At 39.7% G+C, this 19,319-nt stretch overlaps 1 protein-coding gene and 1 pseudogene across 2 annotated transcripts in view; one reads left to right on the top strand and one right to left on the bottom strand.

Moving 5' to 3' along the window:
• Positions 1–480: 480 nt before the first annotated feature.
• Positions 481–19,319, top strand: part of CDADC1 (cytidine and dCMP deaminase domain containing 1) — a 97,388-nt gene continuing 78,549 nt past the window's right edge. For both annotated transcript variants that reach the window (XM_036250058.1, XM_036250057.1), the window contains exons 1-4: positions 481–661; positions 1,417–1,514; positions 14,980–15,054; positions 18,539–18,716. In XM_036250058.1, the coding sequence (XP_036105951.1) occupies positions 580–661; positions 1,417–1,514; positions 14,980–15,054; positions 18,539–18,716 (433 nt within the window). In that variant the 5' untranslated portion in view covers positions 481–579. The remainder of the gene's footprint in view (positions 662–1,416; positions 1,515–14,979; positions 15,055–18,538; positions 18,717–19,319) is intronic.
• Positions 4,784–7,106, bottom strand: LOC118622972 (annotated as a pseudogene).

The raw sequence follows: 19,319 nt of genomic DNA on the forward strand, positions 1-19,319 counted from the left end.
TTTCTCAGGGTCCACAAAGCAGAACACCCCTGTGATGGCCCTGGCACTGAGCTCCCCAGCACCAGCCAATCTCTGATGTTAACAACTACCTGGATCCCCCAGCTCCCATGTCTTTCTCTTCAGTGATTTTCTATGACCTCGGCCATGACAGATAGGGCAGGTTTCCATTACTATTCCCTCTCTGACCCCAAATCTCAAGTCTGGGCAGGCCTCATCACCCAGTCATTCTCTGCCCAACCTGGGACTTGAAGCCAAGACATCCTCAAGCAACCTTACTTCGGCAAAACGAAGACAGCCACATACCTAAGACAGAAAAAAACCGGCCTCCAGTAACTTATTGCATAGTGCTTCCTACCCACCGGTGGGCCCTGGAGGAGCAGCCCTGCGCCGCGGAGTCCCTGCCTTGCTGTGACGTCGCCGAAGCGCCCGGAAGTGGCCGAGGGGCTCCACGTCATCTGGCCGCGCCCAGTTGGCTCTGCTGTACTGCAGCTGGGAGGAGGCGGGAGGTGGAGTATGTGGGGCCAAGATCATGCCTAACAGCGAGAGGTGTTCTGGGCTGCGCAGGCCGCTAGGCTGGGGATGAAAGAAGCAGGGCAGATGCAAAATCTGGAGAGCGCAGGGCCCGGGCGGTCAGTCAGCACCCAGACTGACAGCATGACCGGTGAGTGCCTCGGACCCGCTCCCACCACGCAGCGTTTTGCTCTGCCCTGTGTGTCTGCAGCCGCTCAACTCCAGGTTCCTTGCCTTCTTCTTCGCTTGCAGTTCTGCCCCTGGACGTCTCATCCCCTCCTGGGCACGTCCCGTCTTGGTCAGCGGAATTCCCTGGCCTGGATGCACCTGCTTTTGAAGTCGCGCGCTCACGGCGCCCCTCACCGCAGCCCCCAACCCCTTTACTTTTCCTCCCGGGACCTAGAGCTGGAATCTCGGGGAATGACGAGCCTGAAAATTCCCCAAGCCGTGCTTTTGACTTGATTTCGAAATTAACCACACGCCACACTTCTATATTTCAGCTGCTTTACCCTCAGAGGTCACCGCATTTTCAGTACCGTGTTGTAACCACTGCCCTTGCTGCAAACACCACAGTCCAAAGAAAAGATTGCTCTACGATGACATCAGTTGCAAGGACTTTTCATAACTTTCTTTGGATTGTTTTCCCATAGCGAGTACCTTACCTCCCGCAGCTGTGTGAGGGCTGGAGAAAGAGGCCCCAACTTTGGAAAGTGCGGAGGAAGTCACTGCAAGTGAGGTGGTGGCCAGTTTCCTGCTAAGAAAGCGCTTGGATTCTCTTGTCCTCTTATCCTTTTTCTCTTCCTCCGGCTAAAGCAGTTGAGCTAAAGCTGCAGCACCCAAGTGGCATTGAGCTTAGTTCCTATTTTCATCAGCAAAATTTTAAAGTGTCTGCCCTCTCTTTTGTAGGTCAAATACCAAGGCTTTCTAAAGTCAACCTCTTCACTCTGCTCAGTCTCTGGATGGAGCTCTTCCCAGCAGTAGAAGCCCAAAGACAAAACTCTCAGGTATATATTTTCCTTAGATAATTCTAACCATTTAGAAAAGCTGTGTCTAAAATTTTATTTTATTGCTCCAGTTTCTGTCACACTTAAAAACAAACTAAAACACCTTATGATTTGCAAAATAGCTTTATGGTTCTGGATGATATTTGTAACTGCTAGCTCTAACAGCTCATCTTTCCAATCTAAAAATAGAACAGCTGCTGTTTCTGACTGTGCCTTTATCAGGTATTAATGGTATTTATATGTTGATTTGGCCAGTTTGATTATTGTCTATACCACATAATTTATCACTCAATTGTATGCTGTTCTCATTTCCTCTGGGTAGTTTTTCCCCTCTCCCACCAAACTGTCAATTACTTGAAGATAGAGATCATGCTTTATTTTACCTGGTATAACCCACAACACCTACTATTGTAATAGGTAATCTATGAATGCTATTGTTCCATGTAAGTAGTCTTATTTTTTTGGATCTCAAAACAGATGATCAAAACAGGCTAGGAATATATTGTAAGAATAATCATATAAGCCAATATATTAGAAGTATATACAGCCTACATGTTTTCTTTCTCCTACCCTTCGTTTGGCAGGGTGCTATGTTCTCATCATTTTCCTCGGTGTATGGAGTGGTTCTCACCATTTTGATTTGGTAGGTGTGGAAGTTTAGAATGTTGTCAATAATTTTTAGGGGGCCACAGTCATTATAGAAACAGTATAGGTTAAGTTAAGCATTTAAGACATTTTTGAAAACAGAGAAAAAGGGGAAAAAATGATCCGTAGCTTCTCACCATCCTAACCACATCACTTTTAACATTTTGGTGTTTTCCTTTAATCTTTTGTTAAGTATAGGGTTGTTGTTTTTTTTCCCCTCTTATAAAATTATAATTGCATTCTGCATGTACTCACTGAAGTTTCTGACTTACCAGTAATTCTGCTAAAAGGTTGCTTCAGATTTTCCCCAGAAATACTTTCTTTGTAAATCCTTAATTCCCACAGTATTCTTATGAGGTCATTCATAGCCATACTCTTTTTCTTTTTCATTTTTGATGTTTTCTTTACTGTGGATGAAGTTGTCTGCTTGACACTAGATATGCAAAAAGAAAAGACGTAATCCTTACTTTCTAATGGGGACAAAATTAGGCATTTAAACAGTTAAGATACAATTAGATGGTAGAGTCAAGTACAAAATACAAGCAGACATGCCACCAAGACTGAAGGCTGAGGGGCAGGCTCTAAATGGGGAAGTGAGGGAAGGATTCACAGGATAGGTTGCATTTGCACTGAGACATGAAGAAAAAGCAGGTATTGCCCTGGCCGGTTTGGCTCAGCAGTTAGAGCGTTGGCCTGCGGTCCAGAGAGATCCGGGTTCGGTTCCCGCTAAGGGCACGTACCTCGGTTGCAGTTTGTCCCCGGTTGGTCGTGCGGGTGGCAGCCACTCGATGTGTCCCTTTCACGTCGACGTTTCTCTCTCTCTCTCTTCCTCTCTCTCCCTCCCGCTCTATCTGAACAAAAAATGGAAAAATGTCCTCGGGTGAGGATAAAAAAAAAAAAAAAAAGAAAGAAAGAAAAATTCTGAGACTGAAAATGAACCTCTGGAAGTGGAGAGCAGGGAAAGACTGAAGAAAGAGGCTAGTCACTCCAGTCTGGTCACTAATCAAATTTATTAAGGGAAACTCACATCCGAGGTGTGTCTTGGGTGACTACAGTACAAAATGGATCCCCTCGCCACTTGCAGGGGCCCGAGAATGATGTAAGGGAAAGGGGTGGATAGGCACGGGTACAGGTACATGAATGCAGCAGGTGTGGCAATTACTTCACATGCTTGACCAGGTCAGGACAACAGCCTGTTGCAGGAACCAGCACATAGCAGGAGGCAGGAGGGGTGCTTATTACGTTAGAATGAACGTGAGTTACCATCAGGGCGTCTCTAAGGGGGGTTTACAGAAAGTGACCTTTGTTCTGACCCAGGTACAGCTTGCAGGACAGACAGCAGTCACTTCATGGAATAATTTGCCAAGCCAAGGGACCCCAAATGGAGTTTGGAGGAGTGAGAATTTGTGGTTCGTATGTCAAAGGTGAAGTTGGGTGGAGTTATTACCAGCATTGGAGTTCTTAGGTTCCCCAAGCTAGAAATCAAAAGGAAACCCCAGAGAAATTGCCAGACAGATTTTATTAAGCTTATGCTGGAGGACAAGAGAGGCAGCACAGAGGAAAGGAAGGTCCTCTGAACAGACAGGGTGGGGGGCAGCTGGCTCTGCTTGGCTGCTTTTATAAGCTGGGCCAAAGCAGGCTGTGTGAAAAGGTGGGCTTTTTGAAAAAGGCAGGCTTTGGGAACTTTCCATTTTAGGGTTGGGTGTCTTCCTTTTCCAACTATGTTCCTGGTAACTGTGTCCGTGCCTGCCCTGTGGGGACAAGATGGCCGACTACTCATTTCCACCCTAGGGAGGTCGTATAGCAGCCAAACCTTGGTCAGCTGTGTATGCAGGTCAGTAGTTTAAGCCGGCGGTTAGAAGGGAGAGAAAATCAGCTACCTCAGTGTTCCTGAGTGGGCAGTGGAGGAGTGCTGTCATCTTCGCAGGCAGCTCATCCCAAGGCTTTTCTGACTGACTATCTTGGCTTAGCTTTCTGGCCCTGGTATTCTCCATTCCCAGCCCAACTCCCCATGCTGCCTCAGAGGGGAAATACTGAAAATGAGCATGGGAAGGTATACAGCAATGAGATCATAAAGACATTTGTATACCTTGCAAGCGAGTTCATAACTTATCCTATAAGTATTGAGATTCAATTTTAATGCGAGGAATTTACTATTTTTAAATTAAGTCTATTTTTAGAGCACTATTAGGTTCACAGCACAATTGAGGGAAAAGTACACAGATTTTCCATATACCACCTGCACATGAGTAGCCTCCCTCATTATCCACATCCCTGCCCTCTCCCAGAGTGGTACATTTGTTACAGTTGATGAACCAACATTCACACAGCGTGATTACTCAAACTCTATAGTTTACATTAGGATTTACTCTTGGTGTGTATATTCTATGGGTTTGGACAAATGTATAATGACATTTATCCATCATTATGGTATCATACAGAGTATTTTCACTGGCCTACAAATTCTCTGTGCTCCATTTATTTATCCCTCCCCCATCCCCCATCCCTGATTATTTCTATTACTGTTTCCATAGTTTTGTCTTTCCCAGAATGTCATATAGTTGTGAATCATATAGTCCAGGGATGTTTTGAATTACCAAATGCTCTTTAGTAGATGAAGTCTTTCAAAGCAATTGTAATAAATAAGTATCTACATCCTTAGCTATATTACTGGAACCAAAGTAAGATGGTTTTCTTGTTTCCACAGTCCACTTAATTGTTTTAAAATCTGAATATTTCCATCATTTATAATTTCTGTTTGGGATGATAGTTTGGACCACCACCTTTTTATGACTACTTGAAGCCAGTTTAAACCAACTATTAGATATTCTTCAAATTTGCTTATGAGTAGTGACTTTATAAGAGGCAAGAAGCCTACACACCAGCTGGGTGAGGTGTGTTGTTTTTCTTCCTGTCAACTGTTGGTAAGCACAGGAGGATGATCTACCACCACTCCAAGGTCTTCTGTCCTCACCAAATAAGCTACGAGTTCACGTATACTTCTTTTTTTCCAGAAAGTTAAAGCTACATTCAATCTCAAATTCCTGCTGAACAAAACCTATGCCATTGTTTCATGACCCTGAGACACCTCAATAAAAACCCCACTGTAGCCCTGGCCGGTTTGGCTCAGCGGTTGGAGTGTCGGCCTGCGGTAAAGAGAGACCCAGGTTCAGTTCCCGTTAAGGGCACGTACCTCGGTTGCATTTTGTCCCCGGCCCTGGTTGGTCGTGCGGGTGGCAGCCACTCGATGTGTCCCTTCACATCGATGTTTCTCTCTCTCTCTCTCTTCCTCTCTATCTGAACAAAAAAATGGAAAAACGTCCTCGGGTGAGGATTAAAAAAAACAAACAAACAAACCCCACTGTATTTTGATGATTCGCTTTGTCTGTGAAGAAACGAATCACTGGAGTTAAGCAAATATGCTGGACTGTCACGGTGTAACTGCTCAGGCAGGTGGCCTGCACAAGCCAGTTCATATTCTTTATTTGCCCTCTCACAGCCCCCACTTCTAGGGGACTGTTTCTTTTTATTTATTTATTTTATTATTATTTTTTTGTCCTCACCTGAGGACATTTTTTTCCATTTTTTTGTTCAGATAGAGTGGGAGGGAGAGAGAGGAACAGAGAGAGAGAGAGAAACATCGACGTGAAAGGGACACATCGAGTGGCTGCCACCCGCACGACCAACCAGGGCCGGGGACAAACTGCAACCGAGGTACATGTCCTTAGCAGGAACCAAACCCGGGTCTCTCTGGACCACAGGCCGATGCTCTAACTGCTGAGCCAAACCAGCCAGTGGTTTCTTTTTATAACAAGAATTTGGAAAAGGATAATGAACTTTCTTTCTGTGGTAGATCACCTTACGTAGTTTATCTGGGCTTTCCACAACTTGTCCAGCTGTTCTATTTATGTAAGCAGCTAACTGTTTTGGAGATTTCTTAACCTCATTCATGTTCTTATCAGTGAAAGTAGAGATCCTTTTTCTAGGAAGATCAATGGAATGATCCTCAATATAATTATGGGGCGGGTTTCATAGTGTAGTGGTTATCACATTTGCCTCTCAACTTTTATTTTTATATAAGTTCCGTTTTTTCACCAATCAGAAAGAATATATGTACCCCCATCTTTGTAGCAGCACTATTTACAATCGCTAAGATCTGGAAACAGCCCAAGTGTCCATCAGTAGACGAATGGATCAAAAAGCTGTGGTAGCCCTGGCCGGTTTGGCTCAGCGGTTAGAGCGTCGGCCTGCGGTCCTGAGAGACCCGGGTTCGTTCCCGCTAAGGGCATGTACCTCAGTTGCAGTTTGTCCCCGGCCCTGGTTGGGTCGTGTGGGTGGCAACCACTCGACATGTCCCTTTCACGTCGATGTTTCTCTCTCTCTCTCTCTCCCTCCTACACTCTATCTGAACAAAAAAATAGAAAAAATGATGTCCTCTGGTGAGGATAAAAAAAAAAAAAAAAGCTGTGGTACATATACACAATGGAGTACTATGCAGCGGTAAGAAAGAAAGATCTCTTATCCTTTGAGACTACATGGAGGGACCTTGAAAGTATCATCCTAAGTGAAACAAGCCAAACAGAGAAAGACAAATTTCATATGATCTCACTTATTTGTGGAATATAATGAACATAACAGTTTGAGGAATGGGGTAGTCCCAGAGACACGGAAGCGGGGTACAGACTGACAATCCCCTAAAAAGTGGGGAGGTGGGGGAGGGATGAACCACAGAACTTATACGCATGTATGCATGAACAGTGGACATGGACAACAATCTGGGGAAGGGGCAGGGAGGGGGGGGAGGGGGGAATCAGTGGGGAAAAAAGGAGAAACATCTGTAACAAAAACTAATCAATAAAAATAAATTAATTAATTAATTAATTAAAAAAAAAAAATTGTGGGTTTCAGGTGCCATCATCTCTTAAATACCGGATACCGGTTCCTCATGGTACGGCGGCGCCTCAGCCCTCTTTTAAATTCCTTAAGGGTGAGATAAAAGTTTTTTGAGCACCTACAAAGTCTCGATTACCTTCAGCTCAAAATAACTCACATGCCAAAGTGGCACATCTTGAGAAGGTCTGTTCTAAATCCCTTAATTAGAGATTGAGTACTAATTTTGAATTTTTTAAAATTTTTATTTATTTATTTTAGAGTGGGGGAGGGAGAGAGAGAGAGAAAAAAAAGAGAGACAGACAGACAGACAGACATCAGTTTTATTGTTCACTTATTCATGCTCACTGGTTGACTCTTGCATGTGCCCTGACCAGGGATAGAACCTGCAGCCTTGGTGAATCGGGATAACGCTCTAATCAACTCACCTGGCCAGTGCGAGTATTTATTTTGAAGAAATGTTTTTAAATATCAAGTTTTGATCTAATTTTAATTTTTACATATATATTAGTATACTCTATGTGTGTGTGTGTGTGTGTGTGTGTTATTATCATTTTAATGATTGCATAACAGTCTGCTGTATCAGTGTACCATGTCTGCATGTCTGTTCCCTTATTACTGGACAATTACATTGTAATTTTTACCAGCCTTAATGTGTTATTAACTAACAACCACTTCCAAATACAGTAGTCACCCCTTATCCATGATTTTACTTTCTGTAGTTTCAATTACCCATAGTCAATCGAAGTTCAAAAATATTAAATGGGAAATTCTAGAAAGAAACAATTTATACATTTTAAATTGCATGCTGTTTTGAGTAGTGTGATAAATCTCATGCCATCCTGCTCCATCCTGCCCAGGATGTGAATCTAAGCTTCACACGATCCCGCCTGTTAGACACTTAGTAGCCATCTCAGTTATGAGATCGACTGTCGCAGTATCACAGTATTTGTGTTTAAATAACCTTTATTTTATTTAATAATGCCATACTCACATAATTTTTATTATAGTATATTGTTGTAATTGTTCTACTTTATTATTAGTTATTGTCATTAATTTTTTTATATAATTCATAAATTAAACTTTATCATAGGTATGTATGTATACAACAAAACATAGTAGATAGAGGGTCTGGTACTCTCTGTAGATTTAGGCATCCACTGGGGGTCTTGGAACATATCTTCTGTGAATAAGACATGGACTACAGTATAAATGATATTAGAGATTTTCTGGCTTGTCATATTTATACATATATATGTATGTATATACACACACACACTTATATGAGTGCTTTTTGGGGATTTTTCAGCAAGGTATAAAAACTAATACTTTTTAAGAATTCAATCCAGCCCTGGCCAGGTGGCTCAGTTGATCATCCTGTGCACCAAAAGGCTTCAGGTTTGATTCCCAGCCAGGGAACATACCTACGCTGTAGGTTTGATTCCCAGTTGGGGCATGTATGGGAGGCAACCAATCGATATTTCTCTCTCACATGGATCTTTCTCTCTCCCTCTCTCTCTCTCTCCCTCCTCCTGTCCGCCTTTCTCTCTCTCTAAAATCAATAAAAAACTTATCCTTGAGTGAGGACTATAAAAAGATAAAAAATAATCCAGTCAAAAACTAGACAAATGAATGGGAGAGAAAGTATTGTTTATGAAACTTCTGGGGGGAAAACACAATTGAAAGTTTAGAATAGAAATTATGCACTGTTGAAAATATAGGAAGAGAAACATAACCAGAATAAACAAAAATGGCAGTAAATAAGTACATATCAATAATAACCTTAAAAATAAATGGATTAAATATTTCTATCAAAACATACAGAGTAGCTGCATGGATAAGAAAGCATGACTCATTTATATTGTTTACAAGAGACTTACCTCACAACAACAGACCCACCTAGGTTGAAAGTGAAGAGAGGGAAATTTTTTTTTACAAGCAAACAGAAAAGGGAAAAAAGTGGGGAAGCAATACTCATATCTGTTGAAATAGACTTCAAAATGAAGGCCATAACTAGAGACAAAGAAGGTCACTACATAATTTTGAAAGGATCTATCCAACAGGAGGATATAACCTTGGTAAGCATATATGCACCTAACATAGGAGCACCAAAATACATTTAAAAACTTCTGGAGGACTTCAAAGGAGAAATCAACAGTAATGCAATCATAGTTGAGGACTTCAACACCCCTCTGACATCACTGGATAGATCTCCTAGACAAAAAATGAACAAGGAAACAGAGCCTCTAAATGATGCACCAGATCAAATGGATTTAATAGATATCTACAGAGAATTACACCCCTAAACTGCAGAATTTACATTTTTCTCAAGTGCACATGGGACGTTCTCAAAGATAGACCACATGTTAGGACACAAACTAAGTATCTACAAGTTCAGGAAGACTGAAATCATATCAAGCATCTTCTCAGATCACAATGGCATGAAACTAAAAATCAGTTACAATAAAAAACATACAAAAACATTCAAACACATGGAGGCTAAATAGTATGTTATTAAACAATGAATGGGTTACCAAGGATCTCAAAGAAGAAATAAAAATATTCCTGGAAACCAATGAAAATGAACACACAACTCAAAATCTATGGGAAGCAGCAAAAGCAATCCTGAGAGGGAAGTTCATAGCACTACAGGCCTATCTCAAAAAATAAGAAAAATTTCTAATTGACTTTCTAACTCTACAACTTAAAAATGTAGAAAGTAAACATAAAGAAAAACCCAGAGCAAGTGGAAGGAAAGAAATAGTAAAGGTCAGAGCAGAAATAAATGACATAGAAACTGTTCAAAAGATCAATAAAATATAAATAGCTGGTCTTTGAAAATATAAACAAGATTGATGGACCCATAGCCAGACTCACCAAGAAACAAAAAGAGGACTCAAATAACAAAATCAGAAAGGAAAGAGGAGAATTAACAACTGACATAACAGAAATAGAAAGGATCATTTAAAAATACGATGAAGAATTATATGCGAACAAATTGGACAATCTAGGTGAAAAGGACAAATTTCTATAACCACACAGTCTCTCAAAACTGAACTGGGAAAAGATATAAACTTGAACAGACCAATAACAACTAAGGAAATTGAAGATGTAATCAAGAAACTCCTGTCAAACAAAAGCCCAGGCCAGTGAGGCTTCACAGGGACGTTTATTGTACATTCAAAGAAGAATTAACACCCATTCTCTTCCAACTATTTCAAAAAATTCAAGAAGAAGGAAGTCTTCCAAACTGGTTTTATGAGGCCAGCATAATTCTAATTCCAAAACCAGACAAAGACACTAAAAAAAAAAAGAAAACTACAGGACAATATCCCTGATGAACATAGATGCCAAAATCCTACACAAAATTTTAGCAAATCGCATCCAGCAATACATCAAAAAAGTTATTCACTGTGACCAAGTGGGATTCATCCCAGGGATGCAAGGCTGGTACAATACTCGCAAATCAAAAACTATGATACACCACAAAAACAAAATGAAAGATAAAAACCATATGATCCTATCAATAGATGCTGAAAAAGCATTCAACAAAACCCAGCACCCATTTCTGATAAAAATGCTCAGCAATGTGGGAACAGAGGGATCACATTTTGACATAATAAAGGCCATATATGAAAAACCTACAGCCAATATCATACTCAATGGGCAAAAGCTAAAAGCATTTCTCTTAAGAACAGGAACAAGGCAGGGATGCCCACTTTTGCCACTCTTATTTAACATAGTACTGAAAGTCTTAGCCACAGGAAATAGACAAGAAGGAAAAATAAATGGATGCAAATTGGAAAGGAGGAAGTAAAACCATCATTATTTGCAGATGACATGATATTGTACATAGAAAACCATAAAGATTCCATCAAAAATCTAGTAGAGCTAATAAATGAATGTGGCAAAGTAGCAGGACGTAAAATTAACATCAAGAAATCGCCCTGGCTGGTTTGGCTCAGCAGTTAGAGCACTGGCTTGTAGTCCAGAGAGACCCAGGTTTGGTTCCCATTAAGGGAACATACCTCAGTTGAAGTTTGTCCCCAGCCCTGGTTGGTTCAGGTGGGAGGCAGCCTCTCAGTGTGTCCCTTTCACGTCGATGTTTTTCTTTCTCTCTCTCTCTTCCTCTCTCTCCTTCCCACTCTATCTGAATAAAAAATGGAAAAATGTCCTCGGGTGAGAATAGAAAAAAAATAAAGAAAGAAATTGACAGCATTCTTACACAACAATAATGAACTCACAGAAATAGAACCAGCCCCCCATTTACCACTGCAGCAAAAAAACTAAGATACCTAGGAATAAACTTAACCACAGAAGTTGTTCTCAGAAAACTACATGATACTGAAAAAAGAAATAGAAGAAGATATAAAAAAGTGGAAGCATATACCTTGTTCATGGATTGGAGGAATTAACATCATTAAAATGTCCATACTATCCAAAGCAATCTATAGATTCGATGTAACCCCCATTAAAATGCCAATGACGCCCTGGCCGGTTGGCTCAGCGGTTAGAGCATCCGCCTGTGGTCCGGAGAGAACCGGGTTCGGTTCCCGCTAAGGGCGTGTGCCTCAGTGGCAGTTTGTCCCTGGCCCTGGTTTGTCATGCGGGTGGCAGCCACTCGATGTGTCCCTTTTGCATCGATGTTTCCCTCTTTCTCTCTTCCTTTCTCTCCCTCCCACTCTGTCTGTACAAAAAGTGGAAAAATGTCCTCGGGTGAGGATAAAAAAAAAAATGCCAATGACAAAGTTCATGGAACTAGACCAAATACTCTAAAAGTTTATATGGAACCAAAAAAGACTCAGAATAGGCCCAACAATCTTAAAGGACAAAGTAGGAGGGAATCACAATACTGGATGTCAGGTTATTCTACAAAGCTATCATAATCAAAAGAGCCTTGTACTGATACAAGAACAGGCATGTCGATCAAAGAAACAGAACCCAGAACCCAGAAATGGACCCAAGACATTATGCTCAATTAATATTTGGCAAAGGTGGCAAGAGCATACAGTGGAGTAAAGACAGCCTCTTTAATAAATGGTGGTGGGAAAATTGGACAGCTACATGCAAAAGACTGAAGCTAGACCATCAACTTACACATACACAAGAATAAACTCGAAATGGATAAAAGACTTAAATGTGACTTGTGAATCCATAAAGATCCTAGAAGAAAATGTAGGCAACAAAATATTAAACATCACATGCAGCAGAATTTTCACTGATATAATGTCTAAGGCAAGAGAAACAAAGGAAAAAATGAACACATGGGACTACATCAAACTAAAAAGCTTCTGCACAGCAAAAGAAACAAGCATCTAAATGGAAAGGGAACCCACTATATGGGAGACCATAATTGCCAACGATATATCAGATAAGGGGCTAATTTGCAAAATATATAGAGTACTCATACAACTCAACAAAGGAAGAAAAAGAACCCAATTAAAAAATGGACAGAGGACCTAAATAAACACCTCTCCAAACAGGGCATACAGATGGCCAAGAGACATATGCGAAAATGTTCAGTGTCACTAATCATCAGAGAGATGCAAATTAAAATGACTACGAGGTATCACCTCACACCTACCAGAATGGCCGCCATCAACAAATCAAACAATAAATGCCGGCGAGGGTGTGGAGAAAAGGGGACTCTAGTACAATGCTGGTAGGTATGCAGACTGCTGCAGCCACTATGGAAAATATTATGGTGTTTACTTAAAAATTGAAAATTGAACTGCCATTTGACCCAGTTATCCCACTCATAGAAATATTCCCTAAGAAGCCTGAAACACCAGTCAGAAAGAATATATGTACCCCAATATTCATAGCAGCACTATTTGCAGTTCCTACGATCTGGAAACAGCCCAAGTGTCCATCAATAGATGAGTGGATAAAAATGTCGTGGTACATATACACAATGGAATACTATGCAGCTGTAAGAAAGAGAGATCTCTTATCCTTTGAGATGACATCGAGGGACCTGGAGAGTATTATGCTAAGTGAAGTAAGCCAATCCGAGAAAGACAAATATCACATGATCTGACTCATTTGTGGAATATAATGAACAATACAAGCTGATGAACAAAACAGACTCAGAGACGTAGAAATAAGGTACAGACTGAAAAATCTCAGAGGAGGGCGACAGGAGGTGGGAGAGGGGATAAACTACAGAACTTGTGTGCATGTGTGCATGGCCGATGGACATAGACAACCATGCTGGGTGGGAGTGGGGGTAGGATAGGGAGGAGGGTTTCGATAGGTGAAAAAGGAGAAACATCTGTAACAAAAATAAATTAATAAAAATTGCAAAAACAAATGGAAAAAAATATCCTCGAGTGAATATTAGCAACAACAAAAAGACAATGGATTTTGGGTTTATATCCTAGCTTACCCATTTATTAGCTGTGTGACATGGTGAAATTATTTATTCTCTCTTAGTTACAATTTCCTCATTTGTAAAATGGGAACAATAGTAGCTACTTCGTAAAGTTGTTAGGATAAATGAGATGACAATAGGGCTTGGTACATGGTAAACAGTCAGTAAATGTTAGGTGCTGTTACTGTTATCACTCATATAATCATCATCACCACTACTACCATCCACACCCCCACATTTCAGTACCAACATCATCACTTCCATTTTTCATTCTGTTTGAACAGAAAACCTCATTCCCAGGACATGGCTTTTTGTGTAAACTTCTTAGATGTCACTCCTTTTCTAACATACAGCATTTGTTTTATAAGACTAAGATGTCAACATTTACCAAGTTCACTATTCCAACTTTCAATCTTCCTCCAATTATTTACACATCTTCCATACTTTGGGGCTCACAGAATTCTGCGTTATCACCCTATGTTAATTATCTACTCTCTTCTTAGTCACTTACCTGTGTTCGTAAGTTAGAAACTCTGTAAGGGCTGCGTCCTAAGCTACTAGGTCTATGGCTGGCACATAGCAAGGGTTCAATAAATAGTTGTTGAATTAATAAATAGAGTTTGGTCCCTGGCTCAAAGCTTTCAGCTTCAAGTTGTACTCTTAGAGGAGACTTATGGACATCTCTATATTAGTGTCCTGCTGCTGCCGTAACAAATTACCACAAAGTTGATGGCTTAAAGGAACATATTTATTAGCTTAAAGTTCTGGAGATTAGAAGTCCAAAATGGATCTCACCGGGCTAACAATCGAAATGTTGGCAAGCTGCATTCCTTCTGGAAGCTCTGGGAGAATCTGTTTCCTTGCCTTTTCCAGTTTTTAGAGACTGCCCACACGCCTTGGATCAACCCCTTCCTCTATCTTCAAAGCCAGTAATGGCCAGGCCGAGTGTTAAGTCGTATCACTTACACTGCCTCCTGCCTCCTTCTCACTTATAAGGACCTTGTGATTACATTGCTCCCACCCATATAATCCAGGATGATCTCCCTATCTCAAGGTCAGATGATTAGCAGCCTTAATTAGCAGCCTTAAATCCATCTGCAACCTTGCCCTGGTAACATAACATAGCCATGGGCTCCAGGGGTTGGATAGGAAGGTCTTTCTACCACAATCCGCATCTAATGCTTTTGCTACACAGTTTCTTCCCAAATCCAGTTAATTTACCACTATTTCCCTTTAGTCCTTCTTAGCCATGGCCATACTCTGGACTTTCCGTAGCTCAAGATTGCCCCAACTCTGAAATCTTAAACTACAGAGTTTTATTTGCTGACCACAATTTCTAGTCCTTTTATGTTTTGGAAACGTATGCAGGGGCCAGAATATAAAGGCCTTGTTTATAGTCTGAACACGAACCCGAACAAAGCAGGAAGTCAATGCAGTTTCGTCAAGAAAGAAAATGAATGGTTCAGCGCCAAGGAAACCAGCTTTTAAATAGGATATATTGAATTACTCATATATCTTATGTACTAATCTGTTTCCCCTTCATCTGTTTTTAATTAGCAAAAGGAAGAGGGAAAGCATGGACCCTTAGAAGATAATGAAGAAATGGCCAGAGTATCTACTGACAAAAAACAGGTAAATTTTTATGATTTTTTTTAAAAAGACATATATGTTCATAATAAAGCAAAAGGAATGGTATGAAGTAGAATAAAAGTCCCTCTGATACTCAAATTCCCTATTCCCACTACCAAAGGAGTTTTTTGTGTACTCTTCCAAAAAGTTTCTTTGCATTTACAGGACTATGCATGCCCCCCTTGGCAAAAAACAAAAACACAAAACACAGATTATTCTATAATATGCTCCTACATCTTCCTTTAAAAAATAATGTTCACCTTTAACTCATGACACATTTCCATATTAGTTCATATGTGTTGAGAATCTCTTCCATGGTTCTTTCAAATTCCAACATCTTCCTGGTTTAAAATAGTCAGGACCCTAACCTCTCTCTACCTAGTCCATTTCTCAGAGTTGTGTTTGTAACAAGCAACCTTGAGGGTTGAGGTAACGTCTCCTACTGGGACTAAGAGTATGTTTGCTTACCGTCTGGGATAAAACAACAATCTCCAAGCTCAGTCTTCTTCTCCTATTACATAACCTACTTTGTGTCCCGGAATCCATGTGGGACACTCTGCCTGACCCATATGGGGTTTGTGGGCAGGGGAACCCATCACAAACATGATGCTCATGCTGTTTGCCGAGTTGTGAATGATACAGTCTTCCGTCTGTGACCCAGGAGTTTCATGCCTTCTGCCAGCATCCGTGAAACAGTAACAGGCTAATTTCCTGGTTTGTAGGTAGGGTAAAGTCAAAGCCATGACCTGACAAGATGAACCTTGTTCTTTTCAACATTGCATAGTATATCCTTGTTATTTAATCTTTTGCATTTGCCAGAAAGATACTGATTTACTGGGTGTAAAGTGGAGACAAAACATATATATTTTTAAAACTTACCTTAATGATTCTGATGTATATTCCTGGAGACTTTCTAAAATGCCCAACAATAATATAGAAATAATTTGTCTCAGAATATTTAGATATTTTTAATTATAAGAAAACAAAGGTAAAAAAGTAGTGACTCACCATTTAAGTAAATATACTAGTTCATACACAAAACAAACTGCCCTAATTTGCCTATGTGTTAATGTAAAACTCCATGACTAGGGTTACGCAGAGGGCTGGGCAAGATGTTAGGGAAGGAAGTAAAATCAGGATCCAGAAGAGTGATTTCACTCTGAAGATTCAGTCTTCTGGGAGTTTCTGGGAAGTGCAGTAAGTGGATGGGCTGGAATGGAAGGCAACTTAGGCTTTATTTGCTTTTTGAAGTTTGGGATGGGAAAAAATCTTTGTCTCAAACTTGATATTTGGCCTTAGCTAGAAACAGAATAAAAACAATATACTGAGGTAAAAATAACTCTAGACAAAAAAAGTGTTAAATAAACTTGACCAAAAATGTCGTGCTAATAAAAAATAAATTAATGAGTATGCTTCCATTTATAAGGAACAATTTTTGTTTTTTAAGTCTTTAGTAGTCAAGGTTTCTGGCTTTATTTCTGTGTGCTTAACAGAGTATCTAAAGCTAAAATAATTTCGTTGCAGCCATTTCCATTGATCCCAATTGGCCCAGTTTAATAAAATGAGCTCTATCACAGTATGATCTTTTGATAAGGCCTCACCAGTTCTTTTCCAAAGTTACAATTTTTAAAAAAAGCTTGCTTGCCCTGGCCAGTTTGGCCCAGAAGTTATAATGAAGAGTGCAGGTTTGATTCCCTGTCAAGGGCACGTACCTGGGTTGCGGGTTCAATCCCCAGCCCTAGTCAGGGTTGTGTGGGAGGCAACTGATCGATGTCTCTCTCCCACCCTCCCACTCTATCTGCAAAAATCAATGGAAAAATATCCTCGGGTAAGGATTAAAAAAAAAAACTTGCTGGAAGTATTCAGAAGTAGATACTAATATACTTTGTACTTGAGAAACATAAAACTACAAATTTTGGGATGGGGAGGGAAAGCATTTACAAAGTCAAGGTAAATTTAAAGTTTATTTAAAAAACCAATATAGATAGATGTTTAATATTTTAGATATAAATATTATAGACGAAATATTTTTGTATTCCTTTTAAATGTTATTATAGTTTAGGAGATGGTTAACTCAGACCAGGTATTCTATAAAACCTTATTTATTCCTTTTAAGGCATTTTATAAAATGTTCCCCATAGTGTCAAATATTTATAGTCATAACTGAAACTTGACTGTTTTAGTCAATATAGCTTTGGTCTGATCTTTGAAGTGATTTTAAATGTTTACTATTGGGGATAACTGTAGAGTAAAATCCCGTTGAAGGGGAGTAGGGAAACATGGATACCCTATTCTCAGTCCAAGTTCCCCTCATATTATACTAGTCAGTCCAGAACCCAAGGATCTTGTTTACATTCCTAATTTCAGAGTCTTTCTCTGTGACAACAGCAGAGACTATTTTGTGCCTTACGTAGAACTGATTTTTACCTTAGTCTGTTTTATCTGATATTAATATTGTTACACCAGCTTTTTTGACTAATATTTCTTTAAGTAAGGTCACTTTAGGTTTAAAGTAACAACTCTTAAGAATCCCAGCCAGTCCTCAGCCTCCGAGACTTAAAAGCAGAGTTAGCCCAATCTACCACTTGTGGGTGGGATACTGCTGAGATGGCTGAAGCTAACTTCTCTGGCTTTGAGGTTGCTCTTCCTTTCTAATATCTGAACTGTGTCTTCCATTATTTGGGGCCTGACTACATATTTAAACTTATATATATTTCTGGGAAGGGAACCACATTAATCTAGACTGCCATAGTGGTAAAAAGGAAGGGATAGAATGGAAGGGAGGGATAGAGAGAGGAAACATTGATGTGAGAAAGACACATCATTGGTTGCCTCCTCCAGACAGGGGCCATGGATCGAGCCTGAAACCCAGGTACGTGCCCTTGACTGAGAATTGAACTCATAACCCTTTGGTCCGCAGGCCAACACTCTAACCCCTGAGCAACTGGCCAGGGCTAAAAATTGTTAAGAAAGAAATTGAGAATTATTTTTATTTTAATCAATATTTTAAATATTAAAAAATTTAAGACTGCCTCTGGTTTAGTTCTGCCTTTATCATCTGAGGGGCTTTCAGAAAGTCATGTGAACTTTCTGGACTTCACTTATTCATGTGTAAAATTACAGTTTTCCACATTTTTCTTTATGACCATCTAGAAGCTTAATACTAAATAGTCCTAGACTAGATGCTATAAGAAAAAAAAGTCAAATCGACTTGCTTCTTGCCCTTTACTAGGTCAAAATGTATTCAGTTTTCACTAGGACAAATTAATGATAATTATATGCTTAATTGATTAAGATATCCTAGACTTAGAACATTTCTGTTATAAAGCCAACATTAAATATTCAAAAAAATTTGGGGACCTAATGAAAAATGTACTTTTGTTTAAAATGTTCAGATAAAGAACTAAACAAATATTCATTTTATTAATTAATGAAATATAATCCTCGGTATGATATAACTAATAAATTATTTTGTATCTCAATGTAGGTGAAGAAAACTGGTCTTGTGGTGGTGAAAAACATGAAAATTGTTGATCTTCACTGTTCGAGTGAAGAGTTACATGCTGGGAAAATTGCTCTTATAAAACATGGGTCAAGGCTGAAAAACTGTGATCTTTATTTTTCCAGAAAACCATGTTCCGCTTGTTTGAAAATGATTGTAAATGGTAAGTGCAGATAAGGCTTTGTTGGGGAGTACTAGCATTTATCTGAGAACAGTCAGTGGAAACAAGTTGCATCAATACCACAGAGGTAATTTAGAAATAGCGCTCTCTCTCTCTCTCTCTCTCTCTCTGTATGTGTATATATATATATATATATATATATGTGTGTGTGTGTGTGTGTGTGTGTGTGTGTGTGTATCAAAGCCAGTTTGATATACTATAAGAAGAATCAGAAAGCATGGATTCTCTTCTTAGCCTGTCACTAACTAATTAGATGATGTTTTATGTATTAGTAGACTAATGTTACTGCTATAACAAAAAGAATACTAAAATTTCAGTGGATTAATATACTAGGCATTTATAACCCTTATACAGTAGTATCCCTTTATCCATGGGGGGAGACCCCCAGTGGATGCCTCAAACTATATTACTAAGCCTTATATATTTTGGCTTTTTTCTGTGTATACATACCTTTTCACCTAAAGGAAGAAATTTTCCTCTTCTCTTTGGCATGTCTGAACTGCCAGCATCACTTTGGGGCCATTATTAAGTTAAAATAAGCATTACTTGAACACAAGTACTGTGATAGATGCTGTGATTCTGCAA

Source organism: Molossus molossus, unplaced genomic scaffold, assembly GCF_014108415.1.
Source record: "Molossus molossus isolate mMolMol1 unplaced genomic scaffold, mMolMol1.p scaffold_m16_p_9, whole genome shotgun sequence".
NCBI lineage: Eukaryota > Metazoa > Chordata > Mammalia > Chiroptera > Molossidae > Molossus > Molossus molossus.